Source organism: Solea senegalensis, linkage group LG9 (assembly GCF_019176455.1).
Source record: "Solea senegalensis isolate Sse05_10M linkage group LG9, IFAPA_SoseM_1, whole genome shotgun sequence".
NCBI lineage: Eukaryota > Metazoa > Chordata > Actinopteri > Pleuronectiformes > Soleidae > Solea > Solea senegalensis.
In genome coordinates, this window is record NC_058029.1 from 24,356,152 (window position 1) to 24,383,175 (window position 27,024).

At 42.7% G+C, this 27,024-nt stretch overlaps 1 protein-coding gene and 1 long non-coding RNA gene across 4 annotated transcripts in view; both read left to right on the forward strand.

Moving 5' to 3' along the window:
* cadm4 (cell adhesion molecule 4) overlaps nucleotides 1–27,024 on the forward strand; it is a 229,403-nt gene that overhangs the window by 196,827 nt on the left and 5,552 nt on the right. For 2 of the 3 annotated variants that reach the window (XM_044033448.1, XM_044033447.1), the window contains exons 5-7: nucleotides 2,783–2,873; nucleotides 13,128–13,300; nucleotides 25,540–25,656. In XM_044033448.1, the coding sequence (XP_043889383.1) occupies nucleotides 2,783–2,873; nucleotides 13,128–13,300; nucleotides 25,540–25,656 (381 nt within the window). The remainder of the gene's footprint in view (nucleotides 1–2,782; nucleotides 2,874–13,127; nucleotides 13,301–25,539; nucleotides 25,657–27,024) is intronic. The other variant, XM_044033449.1, reaches the window with a different exon arrangement.
* Nucleotides 13,316–15,258, forward strand: LOC122774305. Its single transcript, XR_006360982.1, has 2 exons — nucleotides 13,316–14,901; nucleotides 14,982–15,258. It is a non-coding gene; the product is annotated as an uncharacterized LOC122774305 (long non-coding RNA).

The window sequence follows — 27,024 nt, forward strand, 5'->3', positions numbered from 1 at the left end:
TGTTTTATTGAAGACGACCTGAAACTAGCGATCGAGATCATTACCTCCTCAGGAAGATGTTTAATGATGCTATAAATCAAGTGAGAATTAGACTCTTTTTCCCACAGGATTCCACTCAAACGACTCAGACTTCCTTTTTTGCAACCAACTGTATCGCCCCCTAATGGTTATTATCCTCTAATAATTACCCGTAGGCTGTGCAGTGAATGCCGCTCTCCACAGTTCAAAGTTCAGTTCCCCCTGGTGGTTATTCAATAAATGACTTCCTGCTTCTCCTGACCTCCCGACTACGTCCACTTGACTGACTTTTATTTAATGAAAATGAATAAAGCAATGGTGAATCATTACAATATCTAAATGAGAACTTGTAAAAAAAAAGGATGTTGACACTATGTGATCAGGGGTTTTTTGTGCTTAAACTTTAACTACGTTGTGATCGTGGAGACTGCGCTGTGTGTGTGTGTGTGTGTGTGTGTGCATTTCATATAAAAGTGAACTGTCTGAGAAAAAAAAAGGTTAATAATGGAAATTTTAATCGCTTCATGTCTGAAAAGCAGACATTATTCCATTGGTATTTCTGTCACTGCAGTCGCTGCTTTGCTACTGTTCATTATGGTCTTTCACTCTAATGTCAGCGATCATTTTCTAGAGGTAGCGGACTCATTTTTCAAATGGCGGATGTTTCCATTTCAAATCTCATTTATACTCAGCCCTGGATTTTAACTGAGTGACACTCAGAACTGCCCTGTAGGAGCTCAGCTCTCATTAAAACCTAATACATACAAATCTTATCATGCAGCGCGCTGGCAGAACCGGGCCTGTGGCCAGGTGAGGGTCTTAAGGCCTGTGGATTAAGGAGGTAACCATCATCATGAGCTGATAAAACCCGGAGTCACATCAGTATGTGCAATGATTTCAGGATCTGGGATTGATTGATCTCTGCTGGCTTATTTTAGAAATCTCTGCCACATACATATTTACATTCAAGGGAGGCAGAAGTGCAAGTTTTATACTTGTATAATTGGCTCAGCGTTACGTTTACCCAGAGCAAGAAGGTCAGGTAGACGTGTGCTTTCTCTTTCATCTCAGTTTTTAATATTTACACAAATCTGACTAAACATTCACCATTTCAAATCTGAAACTGGACCACAGCACCTCTTCTGAGGATCACTCTGCCCAACGCCTGAGTTTGAAAAATGCCAAGATGTGGACTGTTTATAAAAGGGGGAGGAGTCTGGGTCAATGAGTCTCATGCTGGACAAGAGTGATGAAAGCTTGTATCCGTGACGCATGCGTGGACTAAAGCTGTCCAGACCAGAGAGCCCTCATCCCAGCCACGAGCAACTCAACCAGTTTGGACCAAAGTCGGGCCAAAGAGGTCCGGAACCTCCTCTGTGATTATTTTGAACAACAAAATAATTGATCACAAACTCTTGTTATCCTTCGGGCATCAGTTTGTCAGGAAAAAAAAAAGTGTTTTGTCCCCGCCCACCCCTGCTCTTCTGCACACAAGCGCTTCCTTATGGTGCTTTTCCACTACACAGTTCCAGCACGGCACGACTCCACTCTACTCAGAGTTCTTCTTGCTTTTCCATCAGCGAGCTGAGCCGATGCTGAAAGGTGACGTCATCAGACTGTCGGCCAATGAGTGTCATGAGCGCTTTTAAAAGACTTAGAAATGCGGAAAACATGCGTTAATCTCCAACATTTAGCAAGGAAGTGTCTAAAATCTCAATATTTAACAGAGAAGTCTGGTGTTTTCAGCGGCACTGAACACATTTGCTGATTCTAATGATTAAGTTGAAATCAACCGCTTAACAAGTCACTGTAGTCACTAGTATGTGTGTCACGCCAGTGACTCCGCCCACGCTGAGGAGGTACTATAGTAATGGAAAACGATGCAAAACCGAGTCGATCCAAGCCGCGCTGAGCCGAGTCGTGCTGGAACTGTATCCAACAAAAATCACCCAAAGTTACTAATCTCGTCTTATTTTGCTCTTTTTTGAGGAGGAGGAACGACTGTCATCTACAATCCAACAGGATTACTCGCTCCTAATGCTGAAAATCCATAAAAACAAAACAACATAATGCTATGAGCACATTGACTGGCACTGAAGGCAACAGGAGGCAACCAGATTTCACTGACTTGTTGAGAATAATTGCTATTTGTGCTTTGTCCTTCAACATTATTCACTTACTCTATGTGTTCTCCCCTCGTATCAGTATTTCACACAGTTCTATACTCGTGTCTTATCCAGTGATCGTTTTCAAGAGGCAAACGTTCCATATGCTCGTGTAGGTATTTACATTTAGGCGACACGACTCATTTTCAGAAAGTGTTTCCACGTCACACATTCACACGTCTGTTGATGGATCAGAGTCATTCATATTCAACAGTTTCCTCAGTCCTTCCTGCAGTAATGACTGACTGTCACTGAGGATTTGCCTTCCCATCGCTCTGGTACCAAAGTTAGAGCAGTACAGCAGATGCTTGAGCACTGGGCTGCTTACGATAACAGGTGTCTCAGCAGTGGGATTGTCGGCTGGTTGCCATGGAAACAGATGTTAAAGACCCTAGCTCCTGCCACTTACTCACTTTTCACTTGTTCCTCCTTGTTGTTCCCGCTCTTGTAGCCGCGGTCTACGTTTTTCCTGATTCCTGATGGGTTTTTCTTTGCTTTTGCGCGTTGATTTCTGCACATTTCTGACACTTGAGAAGCATTATGTTTCCATTGCGCTCTCACTCATACTTTTTTCTTTCTCCCTCTCTTTTTTTTTACAGTTGCACCGACAGTGAGGATCGTTCCTCCGCCTGGCATTTTGCGAGAGGGCGATTCCCTCAGCCTCACCTGCTCTGTCACTGGAAACCCTCTGTAAGTTTGTGTCTAATGAACAGAAAACACACATGTCTTGTTGTTTTGGAATTTTGGAACAAATAATGCATAACACGCTATTGCGCTTCCTGTCTGTGATGCCTGCGTAAGGAGGAGCTAAGCTAACAGGGGAGTCCGCAGATGTGCTCGTTACTTAGTCATCTATGGTATAGAACCTAAAATACTTATCCTATTTATATACTGGTCCTATTTCTGCCAGAAAAGGTCCTAAAGAGGTAATAATATATAGAGCTGCAACTAATGATTATTTTCATAATCTGTCAATTATTTTCTCGATGAATCGATTAATCGTTTGGTCCATAAAATATCAGAAATCCTTAAAAAATGTTGATCGGTGTTCGTCAAATCTTTGTCATCCAAAGCAAAGACATTTAAAAAATACTCACATTTAAGAAGCTCAAACAATCGGAAATCTTGTTTTAATCATGAAAAAAGCTTTGAACCGATTCATTATCAAAATAGTTGTCGATTCATCGATTCATTGTATCAGGTCTAATAATGTAAGTGGACACACACATTGTTCTGTCTTAAACCAACTCAACCGAGAGAATATTGACTGAAACCAACCCGAACCCAACAAGCAACTGACGGCAAGTTACATACCTCATGAGTTTTCACCACCACATAATTTCAGACTCAACATTGACATCAATCAATTCTTCTTTATTAACTCTAGTTGAACTGTAACCGCTGATAAATATGTTGCAGAGGAAAAGGAGAACATCCTCGTGGATGAACAGAAACACTGGGTCAGTTTCTGCATATTATCACTTATTTTTACAGTATGTACATACATTTATTATTGTGTATAATTTATTATTAAGTATAAAATGTATAATTTAAACAACATTGTTTGAATTCATTCTATTTTAATCTTTATTTCACCAAACAAACTTGAAACCAACTCAAACACCCACATTAATCTGACGTCCAAACAAACCCTATTTTATCGGTTTCATTCACATGAGGGAGTGAGGCATCAAATGCTTATCCCATATGAGTGAATGTACATGAGTAAAAGGATATTAAATCATTAGAGTAAATGATATTAGGTTTTACAGATATGGCTGAAAATGAGTTGCTAGATAATGCACAAGTTTGCTCTTGTCATAGTTTTCCTTGTGATTTGGGTCAGGAACATTTTCCTTCACAGCCTTTTCTGCTCTTGTAGTGATAATAATATCATAAAATAATCTCCCTCTTTTTATCTGAAGCCTTTTTCCTCAAAGAATGAGCTTTTTGTGGAAGTCAAATTAGGGCGTCGCCTTCAGCTGATGCTTTGAACCACACTCACTGCCCCGACCGAGCAGCAAACTCAAATGTAACAGGCAGCGATACTGTGTGTTGCATATTGGACCTTTAACAAGGACGGCGTACAGCTTCCTGCACCAGCCAGGAACCCGCCCACCAAACATGCTTCTGAAGGGGAACTGCAGCAGCAAACAGGATGTTATCCAAAAATGTGTCACAAGACGACATGACTGACAACAAATTTAAAGGCGGTATTATGACTTTCTGTGATCGTCACTTTTCAATGACCCATTAGAATAAGAAAAATGGAATCAGTGAAGCGTTCAGCTTAAGCCTCCACATGATATGAAACTGGCAACATTGGAGTCGCTGGCACCAAACACTGCTTGTGCGGCGCTTTTTGCTTTGTCATTGCAGCACGTTTTGTGGGCTTTCTCTCCGTCCATTATGAATTCGTGACAAAATAATCACAAAGCATGAAAGGTGTGTGTCAGCAAAGTGTCTGTACTCCAAATGCTGCAACCGAGTCCTGACAAATCGGCTTAGGGATGCACAGAGAGCTTTGATTGATGAGGAGGTGCAGGAGGTTGCCAAGTTTAATGTCAGCCCTTACAAGCACACAATTTCACAAAAAATGATATTATAGGCTGGCAATTGCTTTTATTAAAAACGGTCTTGGGCAATTGTTATGAGCTGCCATGAGACTTTTATTCTGGCGGGCACATTTCCACTGTCCTCACAATTGTTTCTTTGAAGTATCCAATAATGTTTCTTTGGATTATGTAAATGTTACAAAAAATGATAAATGTATGGATTGTTGGATAGTAATAATTGCATGTATTTGGCCTGAAATTTGATTAATGGGATATTCTGATGAATCAAATACAGGCTGACAACGTAACACTTCACTTAAATACCATTCAGATTATACACAGATGAGCTTTTCTTCATTAATGGCTCTTGTGTTGAATGTCCTTGAATGAGCAACTGAACATCCACCTGCTTCAGTGGAGCTGACTCACTGACAGCAGATCTTCCTGGATGGCTACCAGACAATAAAGCATTGTCAAGCATTGAGAAAGAAAGTGCCTGAAAGAAAGTGCCTTCTACTTCCTGTTCCACACATATCCTTGGTTCTTTGTTGGAAACCCAAGTAAATACCAAGAATACAGAATGTCAACTCCTTCTTCCACTTGACTTAGAGCCTGTATAATGATGTTAAATGGAACCATGAGCTATTTCACTAAATGGAATGGAGGATTAAATGAAAGTGAAGTGCTGTTGAGTGTTTCCTGGTAATCACCTCGAGCGTGACCTATGTTGCTAAAACTGTCCTGACACGACTCAATAAAGATCAGATCGTCGTCGACATACTGAGTAACATATAATACCGTGCTGCTCAGCCGCGTTGTCTCGCTGTAACTCTTCAAAACATCCTGAATGTGTGTTTTTAAACCTCTGCAGACCGCGACATCCTTCATGTTTTCACCGTGCAAGTCGCTGCAACATCCCAGCAGACTGTGCCTCAGGTACGCATTACCTGGCAACCGTGTGTGTTTACAGATCTCCCCGTCACATCTTGACAGCTACAGAAATAAAAAAAAGTAATGTTTTGTATAAACATAAATTAATAAATTGTCTTTACGGAATTAACTCGCCAGCCACTTTATTAGGCACAGGAGTGGCACTCAGTGTGGTCTCCTGCCGCTGTAGACCATCTTCTTTAAGGTTTGACTTGTTGTGCATTCAGAAATGGTTCCTCTGCAGATTTAGATACAGGCGACATGGGAAAAATAAGATACACTCGCGCGATTGGTTTTCTGTCACTGATTTGCACGCCGCGTCCATGATATGTCACCAGCAGGGTGGGAGTGGGAGCCCTTTCATTTCTCATTGTTAATAATGTGTATGAGTGAAAGGAAGGAGCGCAGCAGCTCCACTGCAGGTAACAGTGAGAGACCCTGTCTCCATGCACGTACACACACTCGCTTTCTGTGAGAGAGACAGACATATAGCTATACAGAGGGGGAGCACAGGGTGTAAATAACAAAGAAAATATGATAAGTAAAAAAATTGATATGTATACAAAGGAGACAACAGCTGACTGACACATGGTGATTAATGACATAGTTTTAAGAACAGCAGATAGAGTCACTGCTCACAGGCAGGGCCGGAACTGCTGGGGGTCACCAGGGGTCTCAGCCCCTCAGATGTGTTTTGGACAGAACAAAGTCAACGGCGACATTCAAGTATGTGATTTACTGCAGCAGGTGAGGGCGGTCATTTACCGACGTGATGGGGCAGAGGTCCCACACATCTGTTGCATTTCTACCAATATACATTTTATTTCTTGTCCAAACGCAACCTGTCCTCTGAAACATAACTCCTGAACCCATGAATATGAGCCATAGGTAGGTTTTTAGTATTTTCCAACTAAAAAAAACAAGTGTTAGTAACGTTAGGAATAAAAAGACAGGCAGTAAGTTACTGAAGAAATGAAATTAAAAAAAAAGAATTGCCTATCATGTGTAAAAGTATAATTGAACCCATGTCAATGGTCTGTGCTCAGAGGCAGACAGGACAGCTCTCCAGACGGTGGTCGTAGAAAAATTAAAACCTCACCCTGCTGATTTCTGTGGGCTAATCATTCATACATTTAAATAACACTCAGCGCTCTGCTTCTTTAATGGTCTTTTGCTAGTCGTCAAATTGTGTTTCACATTGAAACTGTTGTCCAATCTAGATATTTAGCCATTCTGAGGCTTCTCCATGAGATACTCAGCACACACAAATCTTAATTAGAGATGGGTATTCATTTCCTTACTTCTGCGGGATCGACAGCGTGTTGAGCTTCAGGATGTGAACTTCGTCACCTCTGCAAACACAAATGAAGACCATGGTGCTGCCGCTGCCACCTTGTGGTAACATCTGCACCACTGATTACGTCGTCCTTGGAGGAGAAAGTTTCTTTCTCCTGGTCTTCGTCATGCCTTGGTTGGTAACAAGTGGTTCGTTAAGTTAAATGAGTTAACTATGATGGTGTCAACGATTGCCCATCACTTGATTAATTGCGGTGAAGACTTAAAGTGATTAGGAATTATTTAATGAATTAACTGACATCTGTTTCTTTTCACGTGTGTGTATCATTTACTGGATACTGCAGCAACGGGTGCACGTCAACCAAATCACTTACATGATTAGCAGATGCAGAAGTCAAAATGCTTGGAAGCCAGTGAAGCTAGTGAAGCTAGTGAAGCCAGTGAAGCTAGTGAAGCTAGTGTCAGCCGCCTCTTCACTGCTCCTCTGCCAGGATGCGGCGCTCTGACTTGGGCAGAAACGAGTGCAGCCACAGCCATGATGCTGAAACTCTAGTACAAATAACATTTCTCCCATGAAAACCTTGGATTTCAGTCGGTCATCCTGACCATGTCTTCCACCGTGTTTCCACCGAGTGGAACAGTTTGGTTTGGTACAGTGCAGTATGTATTTTTTTGCTTTTGCATTAGGAATAGTAAGAAAATAAGTAGCCCCTGCCGATCCCTTCGTTGGTACCCTTCCCAGAGTAAAATGGTACGCTGTTCAGGGGTGGAACGAGACAACGAGACGACTCCACCCACGGCAGTCAGCTGATTTGGCGAGAGAAAAATGTCACTCCATGGGCTCGCGGTCTATTCTCATGCAAAGCTTGACATTGCTGCTGGATGCCCTCCATTGTTGTCTGTTGTGTCGTGTTCGATGACATGGTTTATTGTTGTTGCTAAGTCACGCTACATATCTCACTGATGTGGCCACACTCCACCTACAAAGTAAAGGTATTGTCGTGAGTGGAAACACAAGCCTGATCCAGGGCTTTACGATTCCAAGCCATACCGTACTGTACCAAACTGACATGACAAATGCATTGAGTTGCAAAGGGATTGGCTGATTAGATATTTATGCAGTCGAAGAGGTGTAATAAATGACATTTTTGGTACTTTTGGTGAAACATATCTTCAAAGACTAAAGCAACGCCTCTGCCTTTGTCACGTGAGCCGTCATTTGAATTGCCCCCAAAGTAACAGTAAGATTCTGCACCACTGAGCACATTTTTGTTGGTTTCCACTGTCTCCAGCGAGCTGTAGTCTGACCACACCTCGTGTTTTACACCTGTATGCCCACGAGCAATTGCATGAGCTGAGTGGATTCGCTTTTTAAACAATATGGGCTCTGGACAGGACAATAACAACGATATTGACCTCAAACTAGCTCAGACACTTTCGTCGTGCTGCGTCGCGTGGGTTATCAGATAGGGCCCATCATTTTTCATGAATAGATGAAAACAACCGATCCATGTTTTATAGATGCGGGCGAACAAAGATGAAAAGAGACTCGAGACAGTGAATTTACCAGCATTGTGTAAACTTGATGGATACTTAAAAAGGCCTGAGAAAAACTTTTTGTCGACTAATCCCAATCAGCAGTCAACAATTCCAAGAGCCAGTTTTGAAACAAAGCCTTTTTGCTCGCGTGTTGGGCCCCATGTGCACTTTCCAGAAGGATGCTGGGTCCTAAGCTCTTAAAACCTCCCCTAGATGCTCCATCTGTCTGTGGGTATCATGTCCTCTAAAGCTCCCCAGTAAGGCAGCCAACATGTGCATGAGTGTGTGTGTGTGTGTACGTGTAATGACTGGAGTGAAATCCCACATTGAAGAATGGCAGGGAAGTGCATTGGCTGTAGCCCCAGTAAAGCTTTGTAATGGCTGGCTGGGGATGGCGTCCGTGTGTGTGTGTGTTTGAATCCTGCATATGTGACAGTGAAAGATTGCGCAGCAGACCCCTCAGGACTATGACCCACATCTCACGCTGGACCGCACACACACTCACACACACACAACAGTCCCTTGTCACCTTCGCACTTGTGTCCTGGCCTTGTTAAGCACCTGTCAAGCATTAATGACCAATTATGCACCACTTCCTTTTAGTGATGGATACAGTCATTGTCCGCTGGTACGAGGAGACATGGGGATGATGCCATTTTAGCTTGATCTCTGGCTTATTTTTGTAATACCCTGTAAATCATGGTCGCCAGTGGGGATCAACTGATTTTAGCCACTTTAACCAAAGGCTGTCCTGATAAAATCTATGCTCACACATGTCTTTGATGTCTCATTAGACGGCCTTTTCTGACTGGGAGCCAAAACTTGTTATGTTACTTTGTAAACTGTTCCCTCCCCACACCAGAGTCCATTGTGCAAATCAGCAATTTCACATCAAGGCACAAAGGGGATGTCGATCGACCGCTGCTTCCGTCAGCGAGTTCAAATGTGTTATTTTGTGACGACTGTGTTTTCATCCTTTTGTTCAGATTTATCTTGGTGACACAAACCTATCAAACGAGGCAGCAGTAGCCCAGGATCCCCCATGTCCCCTTTATCTACAAACACTGATTTATTCAGTGGGGTTTGGTAGAGGTGAAACTTTGTAAAGGCAAGATGAAGCAGTAAACACATTTTTAATACACTACAGACTTATGCAGGTATAACATTCATAAGGTTAGCCTTTTGTTAAGTGGATGAACTTTATTTTCCCTTTAGCCCATTTCCACCAAGTGATACAGTTCGCTGTCTAACTTTTCCTTTTCTTTGTAAACTGTTGAGAAGGCTACAAAAATAATTGATCGGTACCATCGCACTTTTTCAGCACTTTTCTGTTAGAGGGTGGAAGGCGGAGCGATACACAGTGGGAAAAACTGAAAATGTACCGTCTTAAAATTGTGTATTTGTTATTTGACTAAAAACACAAACAATAAATACACAATCAACAAGTCAAGAGACGCAAAAAAAACTTCAGGAAATATATTAAAAGCTGGTATGATCCATGGTATATATCCATCTAATGTCTACCTCCGCTTGAACAATTGCTGCTAATATTGTGTTTTCTTTTATATTTATGGCTAATGCTATTGTTATCATTATGTCATTTATTTTTATAAATGGTCATCTGTTTGTCTTTATGGTATGTCTGTCTTTTAGCGTGAGGACTACGGATGGAAATGACACGACGACATGTGCGTCGCGATGTGTTCATTGATGTGCATTGTCCTCGTCAAAGAAACAAGAAAAGAAAAGAAAAGAATAAGAGACAGCCCCGACAAAGATCCTGCATAGTCCGACGGTTGTCAGTACCTCAAACAACCATACACCAAAAACCTGAACTATCCCTTTAAAGTTTGAAGTAATTACTGTGTGTGTGTGAGACAGAGGGCGTGTGTGACAAAGCAAACTTGGAAGTTTTAATTAGACTTCCTGAGGGATTAGAACTCCGATGAGTCAGGATTATAATCTGTGCAGGGTGAGCATGAGTCATGACTCACACTCCTACATGCGCTGCCTTGTTGACCAGGGTGTTCGATGTAATCCCTGCACTTCTTCTGTCCTCTGTCCGTCCATCTTTCACGACCCCACACCCCTTCATCTCCAATCACACCATCTCTCTGTCCTTCCTCCACCTGAACACTTTCTTTTTACTTTCTTCTCTTGTGTTTCAGGGGGTTTTTTTTGTACTGCACATCTGAGACCCTATGTCTCTATTATCTCCCACATTCCTGTCAACCCTTTACACACCATCACTGCCCTCCAACTCCTCGTCTCTTCATTATTTGTCAGAGTGCAGCCCTCTGTGGTCACCGACTCCTTCTCAAAACCTCTTTTATATTTTCTTCTGTCATTCTTCTCCCATGGGCTGCTTTACCCTCTTTGTTCACCTCCTCTGTTAGTGCTGTAAACCCTGTCTCTTTTTACTTTCTTATTCCACCCTTCAGCATTTCAGGTGTTTGGAGAAGGTGTTTAATATCTTTATTAAGTGGTTTCCAGTGTGACACCACACATTATTTGCCAGATAATAATCCAGCTCTGAAAAGTAAGGTGTTGGATGGAAGAATGATTTACAGGTGCAGCAGGAAACTTTTGCTGTTATTGTTCTATTATTCTGTTCTTCGTGACCCATTATTTGTCCACTGTGTCCTTCACCGGAAAACAGGCAAAACTATCAGTTCTGACTGGGGGAGTGTTTGTGTGTGTACAGCAACAGAGCAGGGCTGGGCGGAGACAAGAAGTATTTATCCCGTCAAACTGCGACAGTGGATCAGTGGTCGAGCGAGTCCTTCAAATTGAAGGTTGTGGGTTTGATTCCCAGCTCCACTCCTCTACATGCTGATTTGTTCATGAGCAAAACAGGGGTATGAACATGAACCGCAGTTACGTACCGTAGCTTTAGGAAAACACAACATTTGCAAAAACCCCTCTGATTAATCGCCGCGTTGTGCATTGTGCATGAATGATGAACGAGACAATAGACCATTGCCATCATGGCAACTTGGAGTTGTATTCTGTAGCACGCAGCGTTACAACCTCACAAGCTCTGGTTCCCCACAAGCAAACCTCTCCTAAAGTCATATACCGAGGAGAATAGAGCAAACAAACACTGACAGTGACATAGCACGACCCACGCTACAATATATTTCATATGTCCTCCTGTTTGCTCAAGCGAGGTGCCAATACCTCCGCTGGATGGTCCAGACATTCTCCTGCTGTTGTAAATGTGTCTGATGCATCTTCAATTTTCTCCCACAGCAGTCGTCATCTGTGAATGACAGACTCCAGAAACTCAATTTCTAGAGTTTATGTTTAAAAAACAACCGAAGGCTAGCACGTCTATAATATTATCACCTCTCTGACTCTGACCAGTATGACCACAGCTGACAGTGCTGCGCTCTAAGAGGAATGATGATGTCATGGTGGTTTGGGTACCCTGCTCAGGGGCACCACAGCCTCCAGATGTGAGCCCAATTACTTTCCACTGGGCCACGGGCTGCTCAATTGTATATGTTTCCTTGCACCGTTATAACTCCACTGTGCCATTTAATTGGACTACCATTCTTGTCCTAGCGCACAAGCACCATCGGGGTAATCAATGTATTGAATGAAGTGTGTCCGACACCACTACACTCTTTGTAGATACGCTCCCTTTCAGCTTGTTAGTATCAGGCTTTTTTCCGGTTGACCTATGTCACAAAGTCAAACAACTGACAAGAATGTATCTGGCAGCTAGATGCTACTATGATGCCCAGTGAATTGACTTCATGCAACTCACAACTTCCACTGAAATATTAGCCAACTCCTTAACTTCTGGTCAGTTGTTGCCAAGGAGAAACAGAGAACTAGTTAACGTAACGTTAGCGATTGAAACTTCCCATATTATCATTCTTTGTTCATAGGTGTTTAACAGCAGAGTATTGCTGCATTGTCTTCCTCGTCTTCTGTGTACTGGCTTCTTCAATCATTCCCAAGTCAAAGGGGGCGGGCACTGAAGGCATCTAGGCCAATGTCCACTTCAGTTCATTCAGCACTAGTGCTCAACAGCCACTAATGTCATTCAGTGTGTTTCCATAAATTTTAAAAGTCTAGTTTAAGTTGGACGAAGACAATAATTTGGTTGTCTTGATTCTTAATGTAAACATGTTACTCCAACTAAAATCCAGCTAGTCTTAGTCAGACTAAAACAATACGATTCATAGTCCGGAGGTAGAAGGAGACGACGTATAAACTGCCGCACTGTTGGTGCGGTGTCTTTCTTTGGACAACACGGCAGCCACAAGAGCCACGCTCCGTCTAATTTGTACTGATTAGCATGTACAGCGGGTACGAAACATACAGAACCACAGCACGATCCATCTCGCCATTCGCTGTTTGTGTTTCTTTGACATAAAGGTCAACAGGAAACTGCTTCACTATGCACCGACTTGAAGAGAGAGACAGTCGCTGTTCTCCTCCACATGTATACTCAGAGACTTGTCCGATTGTGGCTTTAGCTCAATTAAACTGTACGTAAATGTAAACTTTCAACTTTAATTTGCGGTCATTTAACATGTAGTTATGTGTCAGCACTGATAAAACATGAACACTCTTTCTCCCTCTTTCGTTCTCTCTTTGTTCCTTCCACCAGGCCCAGGAACATTCAGTGGTCCAAGATCAATGACACCTTACCTGAGAGGGCGGAGATTTCTGGCCCCACCTTCCAGATTTCCCGTCTCAGCCAGTCACACAACGGGACGTTCTTGTGCCAGGCCCAGAACAACTATGGACGTGCTGCTGATCATTACACCCTCTTGGTGTATGGTGAGTCCCCATGACACACCGTTCGTGTTCGTTTTTGTCCTAACTGATATCAAAGTAGTGGTTCAAAGATGATAATGAATAGACAAGTCCAAATAATTTGTGATACTAGATGTAGAAAACAGAATCAGGCAGAGATTTTGAAGAAACTCTAAGTCAAAGGGCAGATAAAGGTCAAAACAAACACTGTGGGGGGGGGATTCATTGGAATAATCCATCAAAGTTAGATGATCTGGCATAGGACAAAAGGAAAGAGGTGAGAATATATACACACTGGGGAGGGAAAGGCAACTGGATGCAGGTGAAGCACATTAGGACAGGGCAGGTAATCACACAGGCGGGAAAGCAGACAAATGGTCCGTTCGGAACTTGGAACTGAACTCGTATTTTCAACTTGGAAACTTGGAGAAAAATCACCAACCCTGACATGGGATTCTGAACTTTTTGCCACCAAATAATACCACAGATAGCATTGTTAGTGACTGGTATTACTAACATTGACTAGTCCGAGATATGTTTTTCTTTCAGCCTTCGCAATGCGTGGGTATCAAAACAAAACAGGAAGTGTCAAGATAAAACTGTTGTGTTCATTTCCAGTCTTGTTATTTCAGGCAATTTTCAGCTGCTCTAAATCATTCTATGTTCACTCTTTTGTTTATTTCAGGACGTGTGCTTTTGTTTTGATTACTTCTTTTATCCCTAATCCTTTTTTGTATCTTTTAAAGTTTACAGATACTTTCATCTTCCCAGTTTCTTTAGAGTGTAGCACTGGGCAACAGATCCATTAAGTCTTGATTCTTGTCTCATTTGTCTTTCAGCTTTTCTTGTTGTTTTGCCTGATTTGGTAAACAGCAGGAAACCTCTGCTGAACCTCTTGTGCAATTGAGTCAGCAGAGGTATTGATTCCACAAGAAGACGTTGGCCACTGTGCTCTGATACAAGTCACCAACATCATTATTCAGACTACCTCTTGTAAAGAACCGATTCATCATGCCCCCACCCTTACCCACTCCTTCCACCGAGGAAGACGGAATAACTTAATTCTCCCTGTGCAATAAATAGATATATAGATATAGATATTTTGACAACTAAATGAATTTCACAATACAATCTGCCACGAGAGACAAAGGCAACACACCTGCACACTCTTCTGATGCTGAATCTGCTGGAATTTCAAATGTGAAATGCTACCGGATAGCAGAACATCTGCTGCATTTAAAATGTAGGTAAATCAACTTTGATTGTCCTTTGAGCAGAGGCATCACATGCAGACGGAGAGATTTCAGTAATCTGCTGCGATCATTGTAAATCACACTGTGTGACACGGGTCTAATAAACTTGGTTTGAGACTTCAAGGATGATGTATGCTGACACGGAGCGAATCAAACGCTACGATACTTGATTACATGATTATCATGCACCAGTGGTAGAACAATAGAAGAAGATGAATTGTGGTCTGGTTCTGTTTATGGACAGGTTTGGTATCCAAGACAGGAACACAGAGGGACAGATGGTGGTAGACTTTGCAAAAAGGATGGAAATGGCTGGAGTGAATACTTTTTTCCAGAAGAGGCATGAGCATAGGGTGACTTATAAGAGTGGAGGTAGGAGCACACAGGTAGACTACATCTTGTATATCTGGAGGAGATCAGTGACTGCAAAGTAATGGTGGGTGAGAGTGTAGCAAGTCAGCATAGGATGGTGGTTTGCAGGATGAATCTGGTGACAAGGAAGACGAAGAGGACAAAGGCAGAACAAAGGACAAAGTGGTGGATGCTGAAAAGAGAGGACTGTTCTGTGGTTTTCAGAGAGGAGTTGAGAAAGAATCTGGGTGGTCAGAGAGAGCTGACTACAGCTAATGTAATCAGGGAGACAGGTAGGAGAGTACTTGGTGTGTCGTCTGGAAGGACAGTAGATAAGGAGACTTGGTGGTGGAATGGGGAAGTGCAGGAGTATATAAAGAGAAAGAGGTTAGCAAAGAACAAGTGGGACACTGAGGAGACTGAAGAGAGCAGACAGGAGTACAGGGAGGTGCAGCACAAGGTCAAGGTAGAGGTCGCAAAGGCCAAACAAAGGGCGTATGATGACTTGTATGTTAGGTTGGAAAGTAAGGAGGGAGAGAAGGATTTATACAGGTTGGCAAAACAGAGAGATAGAGATGGGAAAGACGTCCAGCAGGTTCAGGTGATTAAGGATAGAGAGGGACATGTGTTGACAGGTGCCACAGAAGTAATGGGAAGATGGAAAGAGCTAATGAATGAGGAAAATGAAAGAGAGCAAAGGGTAGAAGAGGTGACTACTGTGAACCATGAAGTAGCAGAGATTAGTAAAGATGAAGTGAGGGGGGCATTGAAGAGGATGAAGAATGGAAAGGCAGTTGGTCCTGATGATATAACTGTGGAGGTATGGAAGTGTCTAGGAGAGGAGGCAGTAGAGTTTCTGGTTAGACTATTCAACAGGATCTTAGAGAGTGAGGGGATGCCTGAGGAATGGAGAAGAAGTGTGATGGTGCCCATTTTTAAGAATAAGGGAGATGTTCAGAATTGCAGATCTGGAAAAAGAGAGAGGAACTATGGTACTGTATGAGGAAGTCTGGAGTGGCAGAGAAGTATGTTAGACTGGTGCAGGACATGTATGACAACTGTGAGACAGCGGTGAGGTGTGCTGTAGGTGTGACAGAGAAGTTCAAGGTGGAGGCGGAACTACATCAGGGTTCGGCTCTGAGTCCCTTCTTGTTTGCGGTGGTGATGGACAGACTGACAGATGAGGTTAGACGGGAATCTCCATGGACTATGATGTTTGCAGATGACATTGTGATCTGTGGTGAGAGCAGAGACCAGGTGGAGAAAAAGCTACAGAGGTGGAGATATGTTCTAGAAAGGAGAGGAATGAAGGTTAGTCGCAGCAAGACAGAATGTATGTGTGTGTGAATGAGAGGAACCCAAGTGGAACCATGAGGCTACAGGGAGTGGAGATAAAGAAGGTGGAGGATTTGAAGTATTTAGGGTCAACAGTCCAGAGCAGTGGAGATTGTGGAAAAGAGGTGAAGAAACGTGTTCAAGCTGGTTGGAATGGGTGGAGAAAAGTGTCGGGGGTAATGTGTGATAAAAGAGTATCAGCCAGAATGAAAGGAAAGATATACAAGACAGTGGTGAGACCAGCGATGCTGTATGGTCTAGAGACAGTGGCACTGAGGAAAAGACAGGAAGCAGAGCTGGAGGTAGCAGAGATGAAGATGTTGAGGTTCTCTTGACGAAGATGGATAGGATCAGGAATGAGTCAATCAGAGGAACAGCACATGTTAGATGTTTTGGAGATAAGGTCAGAGAGGCCAGAATGAGACGGTTTGGTCATGTACAGAGGAGGGATAGTGAGGTAGAAGGATGCTGGGGTTGGAACTGCCAGGCAGGAGGTCTAGAGGAAGACCAAAGAGAAGGTTTATGGAATGAGTGAAAGAGGACATGAAGTTAGTTAGGGGATACAGAGAAGAGGGTGAGATGGAGGAGGTTGATTCGCTGTGGCGACCCCTGAAGGGAGCAGCCCAAAGGAAAAGAAGAAGAAGAAGTTCTGGTTCTGTTTATGTGTGCAGTGATATATTCAGAGGAAGTGGTGGGTCCCACATACCGACATTGTGTTTACCTTTTGCCTACATTGTGTTTGACTGTGTGGCACTGGTTAATAAACCATTCCACGTTACATGTTTGTTGGCAGCACGCAGTGGTTGTCTTTGAACCGCTCTCATTATTCCACCTAGAACCACTGTTTAGGAGGCACAGTCAAAGGAATCATCACGATCCTTTCTCAGTGGGAATCTTTCTACCAAGACAGAGCAAGATTGTGGTGTATACCGGGCTCAAGAGGTGTTTGTTGTCAGGTGTTCCAAGTTCTCCACAACGTCGCACCTAGATACACTGATGCTAATGAAGTTTGACCCAGATAGATGCTACACAGTGGCTCAAAGACGATGATACTGTTCAGGAAATGTGACCAAGGAAAAGTCTAATTCCGTCTCACCTACATATACATCAGAACTGTGTAGATGACTAAACTTCCATCAAATAAGAACGAAAAGGAAACTGTGAAACTTGAACACAGGCAAAGCTAAACTGCAAAGCTAGCTCATCATTAGACCCTTCCACAGCATCAGAAACCTTTTGTGCTTTGCCTTTGCATACAAACCAGTGCCACTCAGCAGTTTTTCTTGCCTTTTGATCTACACGCCTCCTGCTGGCAGCTCCTGTCATTGCGTCATAGCGCCAGATTTGGAGATCAGAGGGAAATAGGATGAATGGTGGGAAAGCAATAAATGCACGATATTTTACACAACATTCTTTCAGTTCGTCGCCCCCTCGTCTTTCCATCACACCGCCACGTTCTCGCTCACATGTGCACACAATCAACAACTACACTCTTGTACAGGCGTGCCCGGCATCATTCGGCACACATAATGGCAGCTTTCCAGGGTGGCAGCAGTGGCATGATGAAAGGTGACATCCACGCCCACTCCTCCTCCCCTCTCTCCAGCTAAATTTCTCTGTCTCTCTCTTTTTCTCTATGATAGAAGGTTAGATACGTCAAGCTTTGATGTGCATTGCCACCCCTGTGGAAAAATGTCCTGTCTTTTCCCCTCTTCTTCAGCTCCCTTCATTTGTTTGCTGCCATTTCGTCTTTCCCACATTTCATCATTTATCTTCTTTTCTTTGTGCAGTTCCTCTGTGCTGGTCATTAATGTGATGTATTGCACGTTGTTTTTTTTCTTTTGTTTTCAAGTTTAAAGTAGGGAATTTTATCCATAAAAGAGCAGAAATCCACATGACCGACATAAGCTGAGCTCAGAGCCTCTGCTCTGCTCTGCACCACAGATTTCCAGCAATCAGCTTTTAAATCCTCCTCTTGTAGCCCTGTATCAGTAGTGGTTTGCTACAGTATATTTAGAAAAAACTGCACTCACCCACGGGGCAGAATGTTTGTCACCTTATCTCAAAGAGCTCAGAGTTGTTGATGCAGCCATCGTATTAATCTGTCGATAACTGAAAGTGGCTCTTGATTGTCCTGTATGTCCTAAATGACCACGTCCAGTGTGTTGAAGTTGAATTGATATTGAATACCAGCACTTTAACTCATTTGGTTGTGGTAGCCCTAAAATAAGCCTTTAATATACTTAAGGTAAGGGCTTGTTTTTGTGTGTTTTGAAGCAGAAGCTAATTGTGAAAAACTAAGAAATGACATTATTTTTGGTACGTGAAGGCCACCATAGTTACTAGCGAGCAGAACATCTCTCAGTTTCTTAATATCAATATGACGGTACCACTTCTCTGCAATGTGTTTTTTTTTTTTCATTCCAGCACCCACACATGTTTTCTTTTTTAGAAATAGAAAATATATTGTTTTGTAATAAAACTCTCCATTTATTTGTCGGGACTTTGGAGATAGAAGAAAAGATAAAGCCTCATCTCGCTCATGCTTTTGGTCTTCAGCCTTTTTATTCCCCACAAGTTTATTTTCTGCTGCCTGGTCAAAACTCTTTAAACCTCTGGATGTCTGGTTTTCTTTTTCTTCCCTCGATATATATGTCTTATATTTCACCGTGGCCTGCTGCTTTCCTGTCTTTTTTACACCTTCTCCTTTTCCACTTCCTCACCCGCTCTTTACTCCTCCCACACCCTTTCAAACGTCTCTCACCCTGCCAAAATGCTTGCCATCCGTTCTCGGTTCAGCTGAAGTTCAGTCGCTTAACCCGGCGAGGGCTTTGCTCTCTGAGGAAAGAGGCACAGAGAGAGAAATCAGTTGAACTGAATAGAAGGGGGTTTGGGATGGAAGGAGGGAAGGAAGGAGGGAGTGAAAGGACGATGGAGGTCGAGCTCAGGTTAACATTCTGTACCGCGGCCTGTCAGATAAACGGGAGCGTCGGTTTAGTTTGCTCCCAGCTTTCCCAGAGGGAATACGAAGGTGCACTCAGGGAGGAAAATGAGGGTAAGGAGGTAGAGCCGGAGGAGCGTGTGTGTTAAAGGATGAGTCAGCGGAAAATAAACCATTTTATTGGAGGTGCAGAAAAACTACCATCTCTCTCTCTCTGTCAGCCCTCCCCTCTGTGAAAGCCATCAGGGTCTGTGCACCGAGCACAAACGTGCAAACATGGCTGCCAGTTTGATTCAGTTTTCTTAAGGCTTTTTTTTTTTCCCTTTATGAAGGGAGAGGGAGGAGGAGGAGGAGGGGGAGGAGAGGAGGGGACTCAGCAGGGAACACAAAAACGTGATGCAGTGAAGCTGAGTTTCATTTGCCTGGTCACACTCCTGTTTGTGTGTGTGTGTGTGTGTGTGTACACGCAGTTTGACTGTGTGTGCGTTAATGAGTTTGTGACTCAGGGAACGAGTTAACGCAACGCAATTAACTTCCTGCGACTCTTTCAAAGAAACTAGCGATGTAAGTGTGAGAGGTTGTTTTGGACTATCGTCACGTGCACGTATGCGACACACACACACACGCACACACGCAGCAATTTCTGTGGATGTGTTGGCTGTTTCATCTCTGCCACCATTGTTTAGAACTAAATGATTGTGTGTAAATGGTGTTAGATAGTGTTAATAGTGTTACACCTGGTTTCAACATGCGTCTCCGGTCCACATCAAGCGTGAAGTCGTCCTGGAGACTGGTCTTTGGAAGAAGAAAACCAACTCACTGCATTTACACGTGTGTTCAGTGTGGACACAGTTTGGCAGATCAGAATCAGATTGGATAACAACTCGTCCTCAGTGTCTCGGGTTTATACTTACACGTGGTCGGGCGCTGTCCGATCACTTTAACGCCACGTGTAAAGGCCGCCTGTGTGACGATGCATGTAAATGCATGTGCTGTGAGGAGAGTGTCGCTGAACGTCTGGCAAAAGCCTCAAGGGCTCCCTCATGTAATTGAACAGAGCCGCGGCACTGGGATAAATCTCTATGCCGATAAAACCCATTAAAATTGGATTGCATGAGAGAGTTTGGGAGAAAGAAAGAAAGAAAGAAAGAAAGAAAGAAAGAAAGAAAGAAAGAAAGAAAGAAAGAAATAGTTTGTTACATGTATGTGTAAGCTATGAATGTACCTTGTATAGAAGGTACGTCAGAGTCCCATGAGGATTGTGCAAATGTGCCAGAAGACGAGCAAAGAAAAGACAAAAGAAAAGGGCTAGTTTTAAAGATTCATGCCGGGATTGATGGAGAGATGATGAAAAGGTGGAAACAGAATGAGATAAGGAAGGATTGTAGGTGACCGGGGATTACACAGTGTCTCCTTCACTGTTGTAATGAGCTGTCAGGATAATTGGAATGAAAAAACACCGCGGTTGAATTAATGAAGTGAAGCTTCTGAAAAACAGAATGAAAATGAATTAAAAAAGAAAAAAAAAGGAAGGGAGAAAGAACAAAGATCATTTTGTTTGAATAGAGCGTCTTTTTATCCGAGTTTCCTTTTCTTTTCTTCCCCCCCTTCACACATGACACCTCGGCTGCTGTCGGAGCCAATCAGTTGTTGGCGTTGGCCGCCTCAGCGGTGACCTCATGACCAGTGGCTGACGCTGATTCACAGCCGCAGTCACTGCTGCTCTGGGCGAGGCCCTTGTAATCAGCCGAGCACTCAACATGAAGGCATTAATGGGGCTCGTCCAAAAAAACGGTGGCACAGTATCCTCGGGCACGCTTCTGCGAGAATTAGATACAAGGGGAAACGTCATTATCGCGAGTGCCGCCACATCCGTCCCTGGAAATAACATGGTCTGTGTGCCGTGATTGGCAGCCATATAGTGTTAATGAATAACAATATGATGTGATGAGGGGAGAGGGACGCTTTCGGCCATGAGAACAACGACTGTGTTGCATTCCCCTTAATTAAGTAGAAGCGAGAGAGAGAGAGAGAGGCAGTGATGGAACGTAGTCGCAGAGGAAGGAAAACTAGAGAGGCGAGTGAATGATGGCATGTGAAGGAAGGAGGGAGAGAGAGGGGTGCTACAAAGTGAGGGTAGAAAGTTAAGAGGAAAAGTAAGTGATGGTAGAAAGATAAGGAAAAGTTAGGGAAAGGAAGGAAGCATTTTTAGGTCACCTGCGATAGTTAGATCATTTAGATAATTAGTGCAGTGACCTCATTAATCCTCAGCCTTCAGGCTTAGTTATACTGTACATGCAACTCTTAACTAACACACACACACACACAGGTATCCTTTTTAAGGAGTCACATTAAAACTTGTCCCCAACCTCAACCTGTAACCACAATTCATAAAGAGGTTCATAGATCCTCTTTATAGATCCAGTGTGCTGTGTAAATAGTACATTTAGTACATGATATTGTTGAAATTGCACTTATATTTCTCAAGAAATTTCATGTTTTGTAAAATTATCCTTCAGTAAATGTGAAACAAAGGAGAAAAAACAAAGGGGTTCTTGTTGTTCATAGGTTATTATGCTATTATTTTTACTATTTTTACTGGTCCGGCCCCCTTGAAATCAAATTGTGCTGTATGTGGCCCCTGAACAAAAATGAGTTTGACACCCCTGGCTTAACCTAAGAATGTCACTGCTAATTTTAACTTAAAGTCTTCTATAGCTCATGAAAACCTGACATTATATTTCATTTACTGGCAGAAAATACCATGTGACCTTTTAATCAGGTTTCTCAATGTCTACACTGTTAAAAGTAATACGTTGATTTTACTTAAACAAGAAAACAAATAAATAGATTGCTGCGTAAAAGTGAATGTCACTGATTTACAGTTTACTTTATACATAGTTGATGACTCTATAGTCAATATTGTGTTGAATTCAGTGAATTTACTTTGTGAAGCTGTGTGCACTCTTTTTTCACTCTTTGTGAAGCACTACATTTTCTGTAAAAGGTCCAAATCCGTCAAATGAAAATGAAAAAGTGCAAAATAATATTTGATGAATATTTGAAGCTTGATGACAGAACTCAAAATTAAAAATACATTTCAATTTCTTGCAGTACCTTGTCAGTCCAACAGAGAGCCAAGGCCCACACTGACTTTTCCCTTATCTCAACCCTTTAATCCAGTTAATGCTTATCCGGGAAACACACACACAGATGCTGCATATTAATATACTCTCAAAATATACTCTCTCTCTAACACACACACACACACACACATTCTTGTACAGTACCTTTAGGACACTTGTAGTCATTCCCTAGCCCCTTATCCTAACCTTAACCATCACAACTAAATGCCTAACTTTAATTCTTAACCTAATTCTAATCTAAACCCAACTCTGGCCCTCATGTTCAAACCAAATCTTAACCCTGAAAAGACCCTTTACATGTGTGAGGACCATCCAAAATGTCCTCACAAGGTCAAGATGTCCTCACAGACATAGACGTCCACACACACACACTCACACACTGCCCTTTCTGCTCAGGTGTAATTTATTGGTAAGTATTCCTTCATCTCTTGCCTCCCTTTCTCCCACTGGCCCTGAGATCATCAATCTCTTTTTGCTCTCTTCTTGTGTCAGCACTATACCTCACTTCTCCCTCTTTTTTTTCTTCTTTTTTTTCCTTTTGTCAAGTTGCGCCGCGGTTGTGTTCTCCCCGTGAAGGAATGTACATGATGTATTTTATAGAAAAGCAGAAAAGGGGAAAGTTTTGTGTCGAGAGAAAGTGAAGACGAGGAGGAACAAGTTGAACCAGTTAGGGAGAAATCGTAAGAGATGGAGGAACTCATAGTTCACTGTTATGTAAGTGTGTGTGTGTATATATATATATATGTATATTTGCTTTGTTACCTCTTTAGGACCTTGTCTACTAAAACCTAAGGCTCTGGTTAAGAATAGAGAAGAGATGTGAGTTTAGTTTAGGTTAAATAAAATGAACATATATGTATATCTATCTATATATATGTATATTTATAGATATTTATATCTATATATATATATATGATTATAATAATAATAATACATCATACTTATATAGCACTTTTCTGGACACTCAAAGACGCTTTACAAAACACAAAACAAAACAAAGGACAGGACTGAAGTAAAACAATTAATATGTATATATATACGTATATATATATATATACGTATATATATAAGAATATTAAGAGTAGCTGTGCAAACCTGTGTGTGTATGTGTTTCAGATTCATAGTTTCATCATAGGTCATCATAGTTTGGAAAGGGTTTTTTGAGGATTAAGACTTGGTTCTGGGATTAGAATTAGGTTTGTTTGGGTTAGAGCAGGGAGTGTCAAACATATGGCCCGTGGGCCAGAACCGACCCACCTGAGGGTCCAATCCGGCCCGCATGATGAATTTGTTAAAATGTCACATTGTGATTACATGACTATATTTGTGTGTGTGTGTGTGTGTGTGTGCCTCTGTAGATCCACTGTGGTCTGTGCGTTGTTATTGTGCGTTGTTATTGTGCGTGTGTAAATGCTTAAACCTTTGCATAATATTGTTGAAATATTATGCAAAGACACTCAAGACATTTCAGGTTTAACGAAGATAAAACCTCATTAAATGTAAAACAAAGGGAAACATGTATTGTTTATAGGTTGTTATGCTATTATTTTACTGGTTCGGCTCACTTGAGATCAGCCCTGAACTTAAATGAGTTTGACACCCCTGGTTAGGGTTAGAATTGGGTTAGGTTAAGGGTTAGGGTGAGGCATTATGTTTATGAGGTTTCCTCACTAAGATATATAAACAAGCGTGTGTGTGTGACTTGCTGTCAAGTCTCCATGGTTCATTGTGATTGATTGTTTGATGAAGTGACATGTTATTCACTCTGACAGTGCCAGTGCACGCACACACACACACGCACACACACACACACACACGTAAGTACGCAGGTACACCCACTCCTCCGTCTCCATTTTCCTTCTTGTCAGCTGTTATTTCTGTCTTTAGCAGCAATATGAACCCGTCTCATTCCACCTCTCTACCTACCATTGTGTCTCAGCCAGTGATTTGGAGAATGTGTCACGATCCAAAGCCATTGTTCTGCCGTGAATGAAACAGTCCCCGCGCGGCACCGTTCCACTGGGAATGCATCTGTCACAGACAATGTCTTTGTCTCTGCTGCCATTGTAGCGTCCAGAGTGTGTCAGTGATGGAGTGTGCGCTCCTATAGATTCCATTTGCCTCACAGATGAATGTCAGTCTCAGGTGTAACTCTCCTCAGATGCTGTTTGACTGTAAGGAAGCGCATTTTAACCCCTTCAACGACGGGCCGTCCAGAGAAAGTCTTCTGTCCACGTCTTTGTGGCCTGTTAGGGAACCAGATCGATTCCATTCCACTCTCACATTCAATTTGGTCAAATAACGAGTAACATTTGTCTCTGGTGCTGAAACAACATCAGTCTCAACTGCTGAAGCACGTAGTTAAGGTTTGTTGTTTCCTTGACTAAAATATCTGAAGTTTGTGTCACTTTGTAAACTCCTCACTGCTGAACCAAAGATAGAGAAGATCTTCTTGACATCACGGCATCCACTAATTATGATCCACTGCTGCCTCCATCACCAGGAAGTTAATGTACTGTATGTTATATGATGATTTCTGTGTTTCATGGCAGCTCATGTTTACAGCTTTAAGTTTCCACTTGGAAAAGGCCAATTTTTGCATTATTTTTTTTGTTTGTTTAGTTTTTTGATGACCGGTTTCATGCGTTTAATGCTGAATCCATCGTTTTTGTATTCAACATACAAGTGCACTGCAGTGCGGACACAAAATGCAGACTGGAGAGACACACCACGAGGTTTTAGCATGTAGCTTAAGCAATTTTGTGAGTAGTTTGCAATTATATAATATAAATATATAATTATATATATATATTATATATATATATATATATATAATTATAATAAAACTTTTACAATTTATCTGATGGTGGAATATATCATCCATCACCTGTTCTGATTTGTGAAGAGCAGCATCGGTATTAAATAAGAACCCATATCTGTCGACCCTTCGTTTTATTAAATCTTTCCTTCGTTTATTGTTTTACATCCTCTTTCTCGAAACTCATTGTGGAGGCGATGAGTTTCCCCTGAGACCATCATCCAGTGATTATCAAACAGGATGCTGAGCCAGAGCAGCCATGAAACCTGATTTACATCCTGTCGCGTTGAAGCCTGCTTCATGTTTTATGTGTAGATTATACATTGCTATAAAACCCTGCACAATGTCCTGTGTGGAAATGTCACTGCATGTTATAGCATTTGTGTATGTGTGTTATCCCGTCTCCTGTTTGTCTGTAGAAAATGTGTCTGTCACCACAGTGGCCCCTCCCACTCCCACTACCTCCATCCAACCAATCACCTCCCATCCCACCACCCCATCCCTTCTAACATCCAGCTCCACCTCGGACCCGGAAGGTAACACACACTCACACGGTCTGTTTTTGTCCTCCATCGCTCTCCTTGTCCTTTCCTGCTCTCCTTTGGTGTCTTAGGCTCTTCCCTAGCGCTTTGATGGCTCTCAGGTGGCCTGCACACACACACACACACATCCTATTTCAGCCTCAACCTTCCTTTGCCCTGCTTCACGAGCGTACATGTTTGCAAATGCTTGTGTATGCAGCATGCACAGTCGCCCTGCCTCTTATCACTGGCTGTTTGTTGAGCTGCACACCCGTTGCCCTGTCAGCGTTTGTGTTTGGTGGGTGCTAATGATGAAGCCACCTTAACGTACAGTCCATATTTTTCATGTGTTTGTAAAAAAAAGTGGAAACCTTTTCCCCAAAATGAATATGACAAAGATTTTCCAATAAATATTCACTCTCACTGAAAAAAATGTAAATATGTGTCCCCTGCTTTATCTTGCCAATAGACGGCCTTTTCTGTGTGGACATTTACGGTTGTAAGTGACTGCTCACTCTCCTGCACCAAAGTCCATAGAGAAAATCCTGATGTTGTAGCAGATGAGGACACATGAGCTGCTGGTCTGCTGCTGCCTCACATGTTCACTTTTCATCACATAATTGAATCCAAACAAAAAAATGTAAACACAGAAGTCACCGAATCAACACATGTGAAGTTAGTGGTGGACGACTCCCGTGTGCTGTGATGTCAAATCATTGGTTTTCTCTATGGACTTACTGTGTGTTCACAAACAGCAAGATAAAAACACAATTTCAACAGTGCGTCTCTAGCGGCTACAGGTTTGTCATCCACTCACCCAGGGACACGTCGGCATGTCGACTAGCGGAGCTGGAACCTCTCGACCTTCCAGTTGAAAGACGACTCGCTCTACCGCTCATCCACCGTCACCTCTTTACATCATACATACTTCACTCAAGGCTCGCCTCATCAAATCGGCTCTTCCTTTTGTCCCTCGCTGGCAGCCATCTCCACGTCCATGAGGGCCATGGGTCAGTCCGTGGTGGCCTCACACATGTTTGCCCACTTCAAGCCCATTCCCACTTAGCACTCTGTCCAGGCTACCCGGGTACTAAGCAGGCATGGGCTTGAAATGGTCCAATATGGTTTCAGTAAAATGAACCCCACATTCTGACTATCGCTGCGTTACCATTGAGTGGATATATCGCCCTATACGTAGCTCGTTACTGTTCTCACCCTGGATTTCCACTGGACGCGGAACGGCCGCGGAACGGTAGCCGTTGCAAATCGCTTCCATTCTAATCAATGTGAGCATTCCCACCGGCCGCGCTGCGGCGCGGATCAGCAGCGGCCCAGAAGTGGCTCGCCGCGCCGCAGCGCTATCGATAGGAATCAGTTCTATTT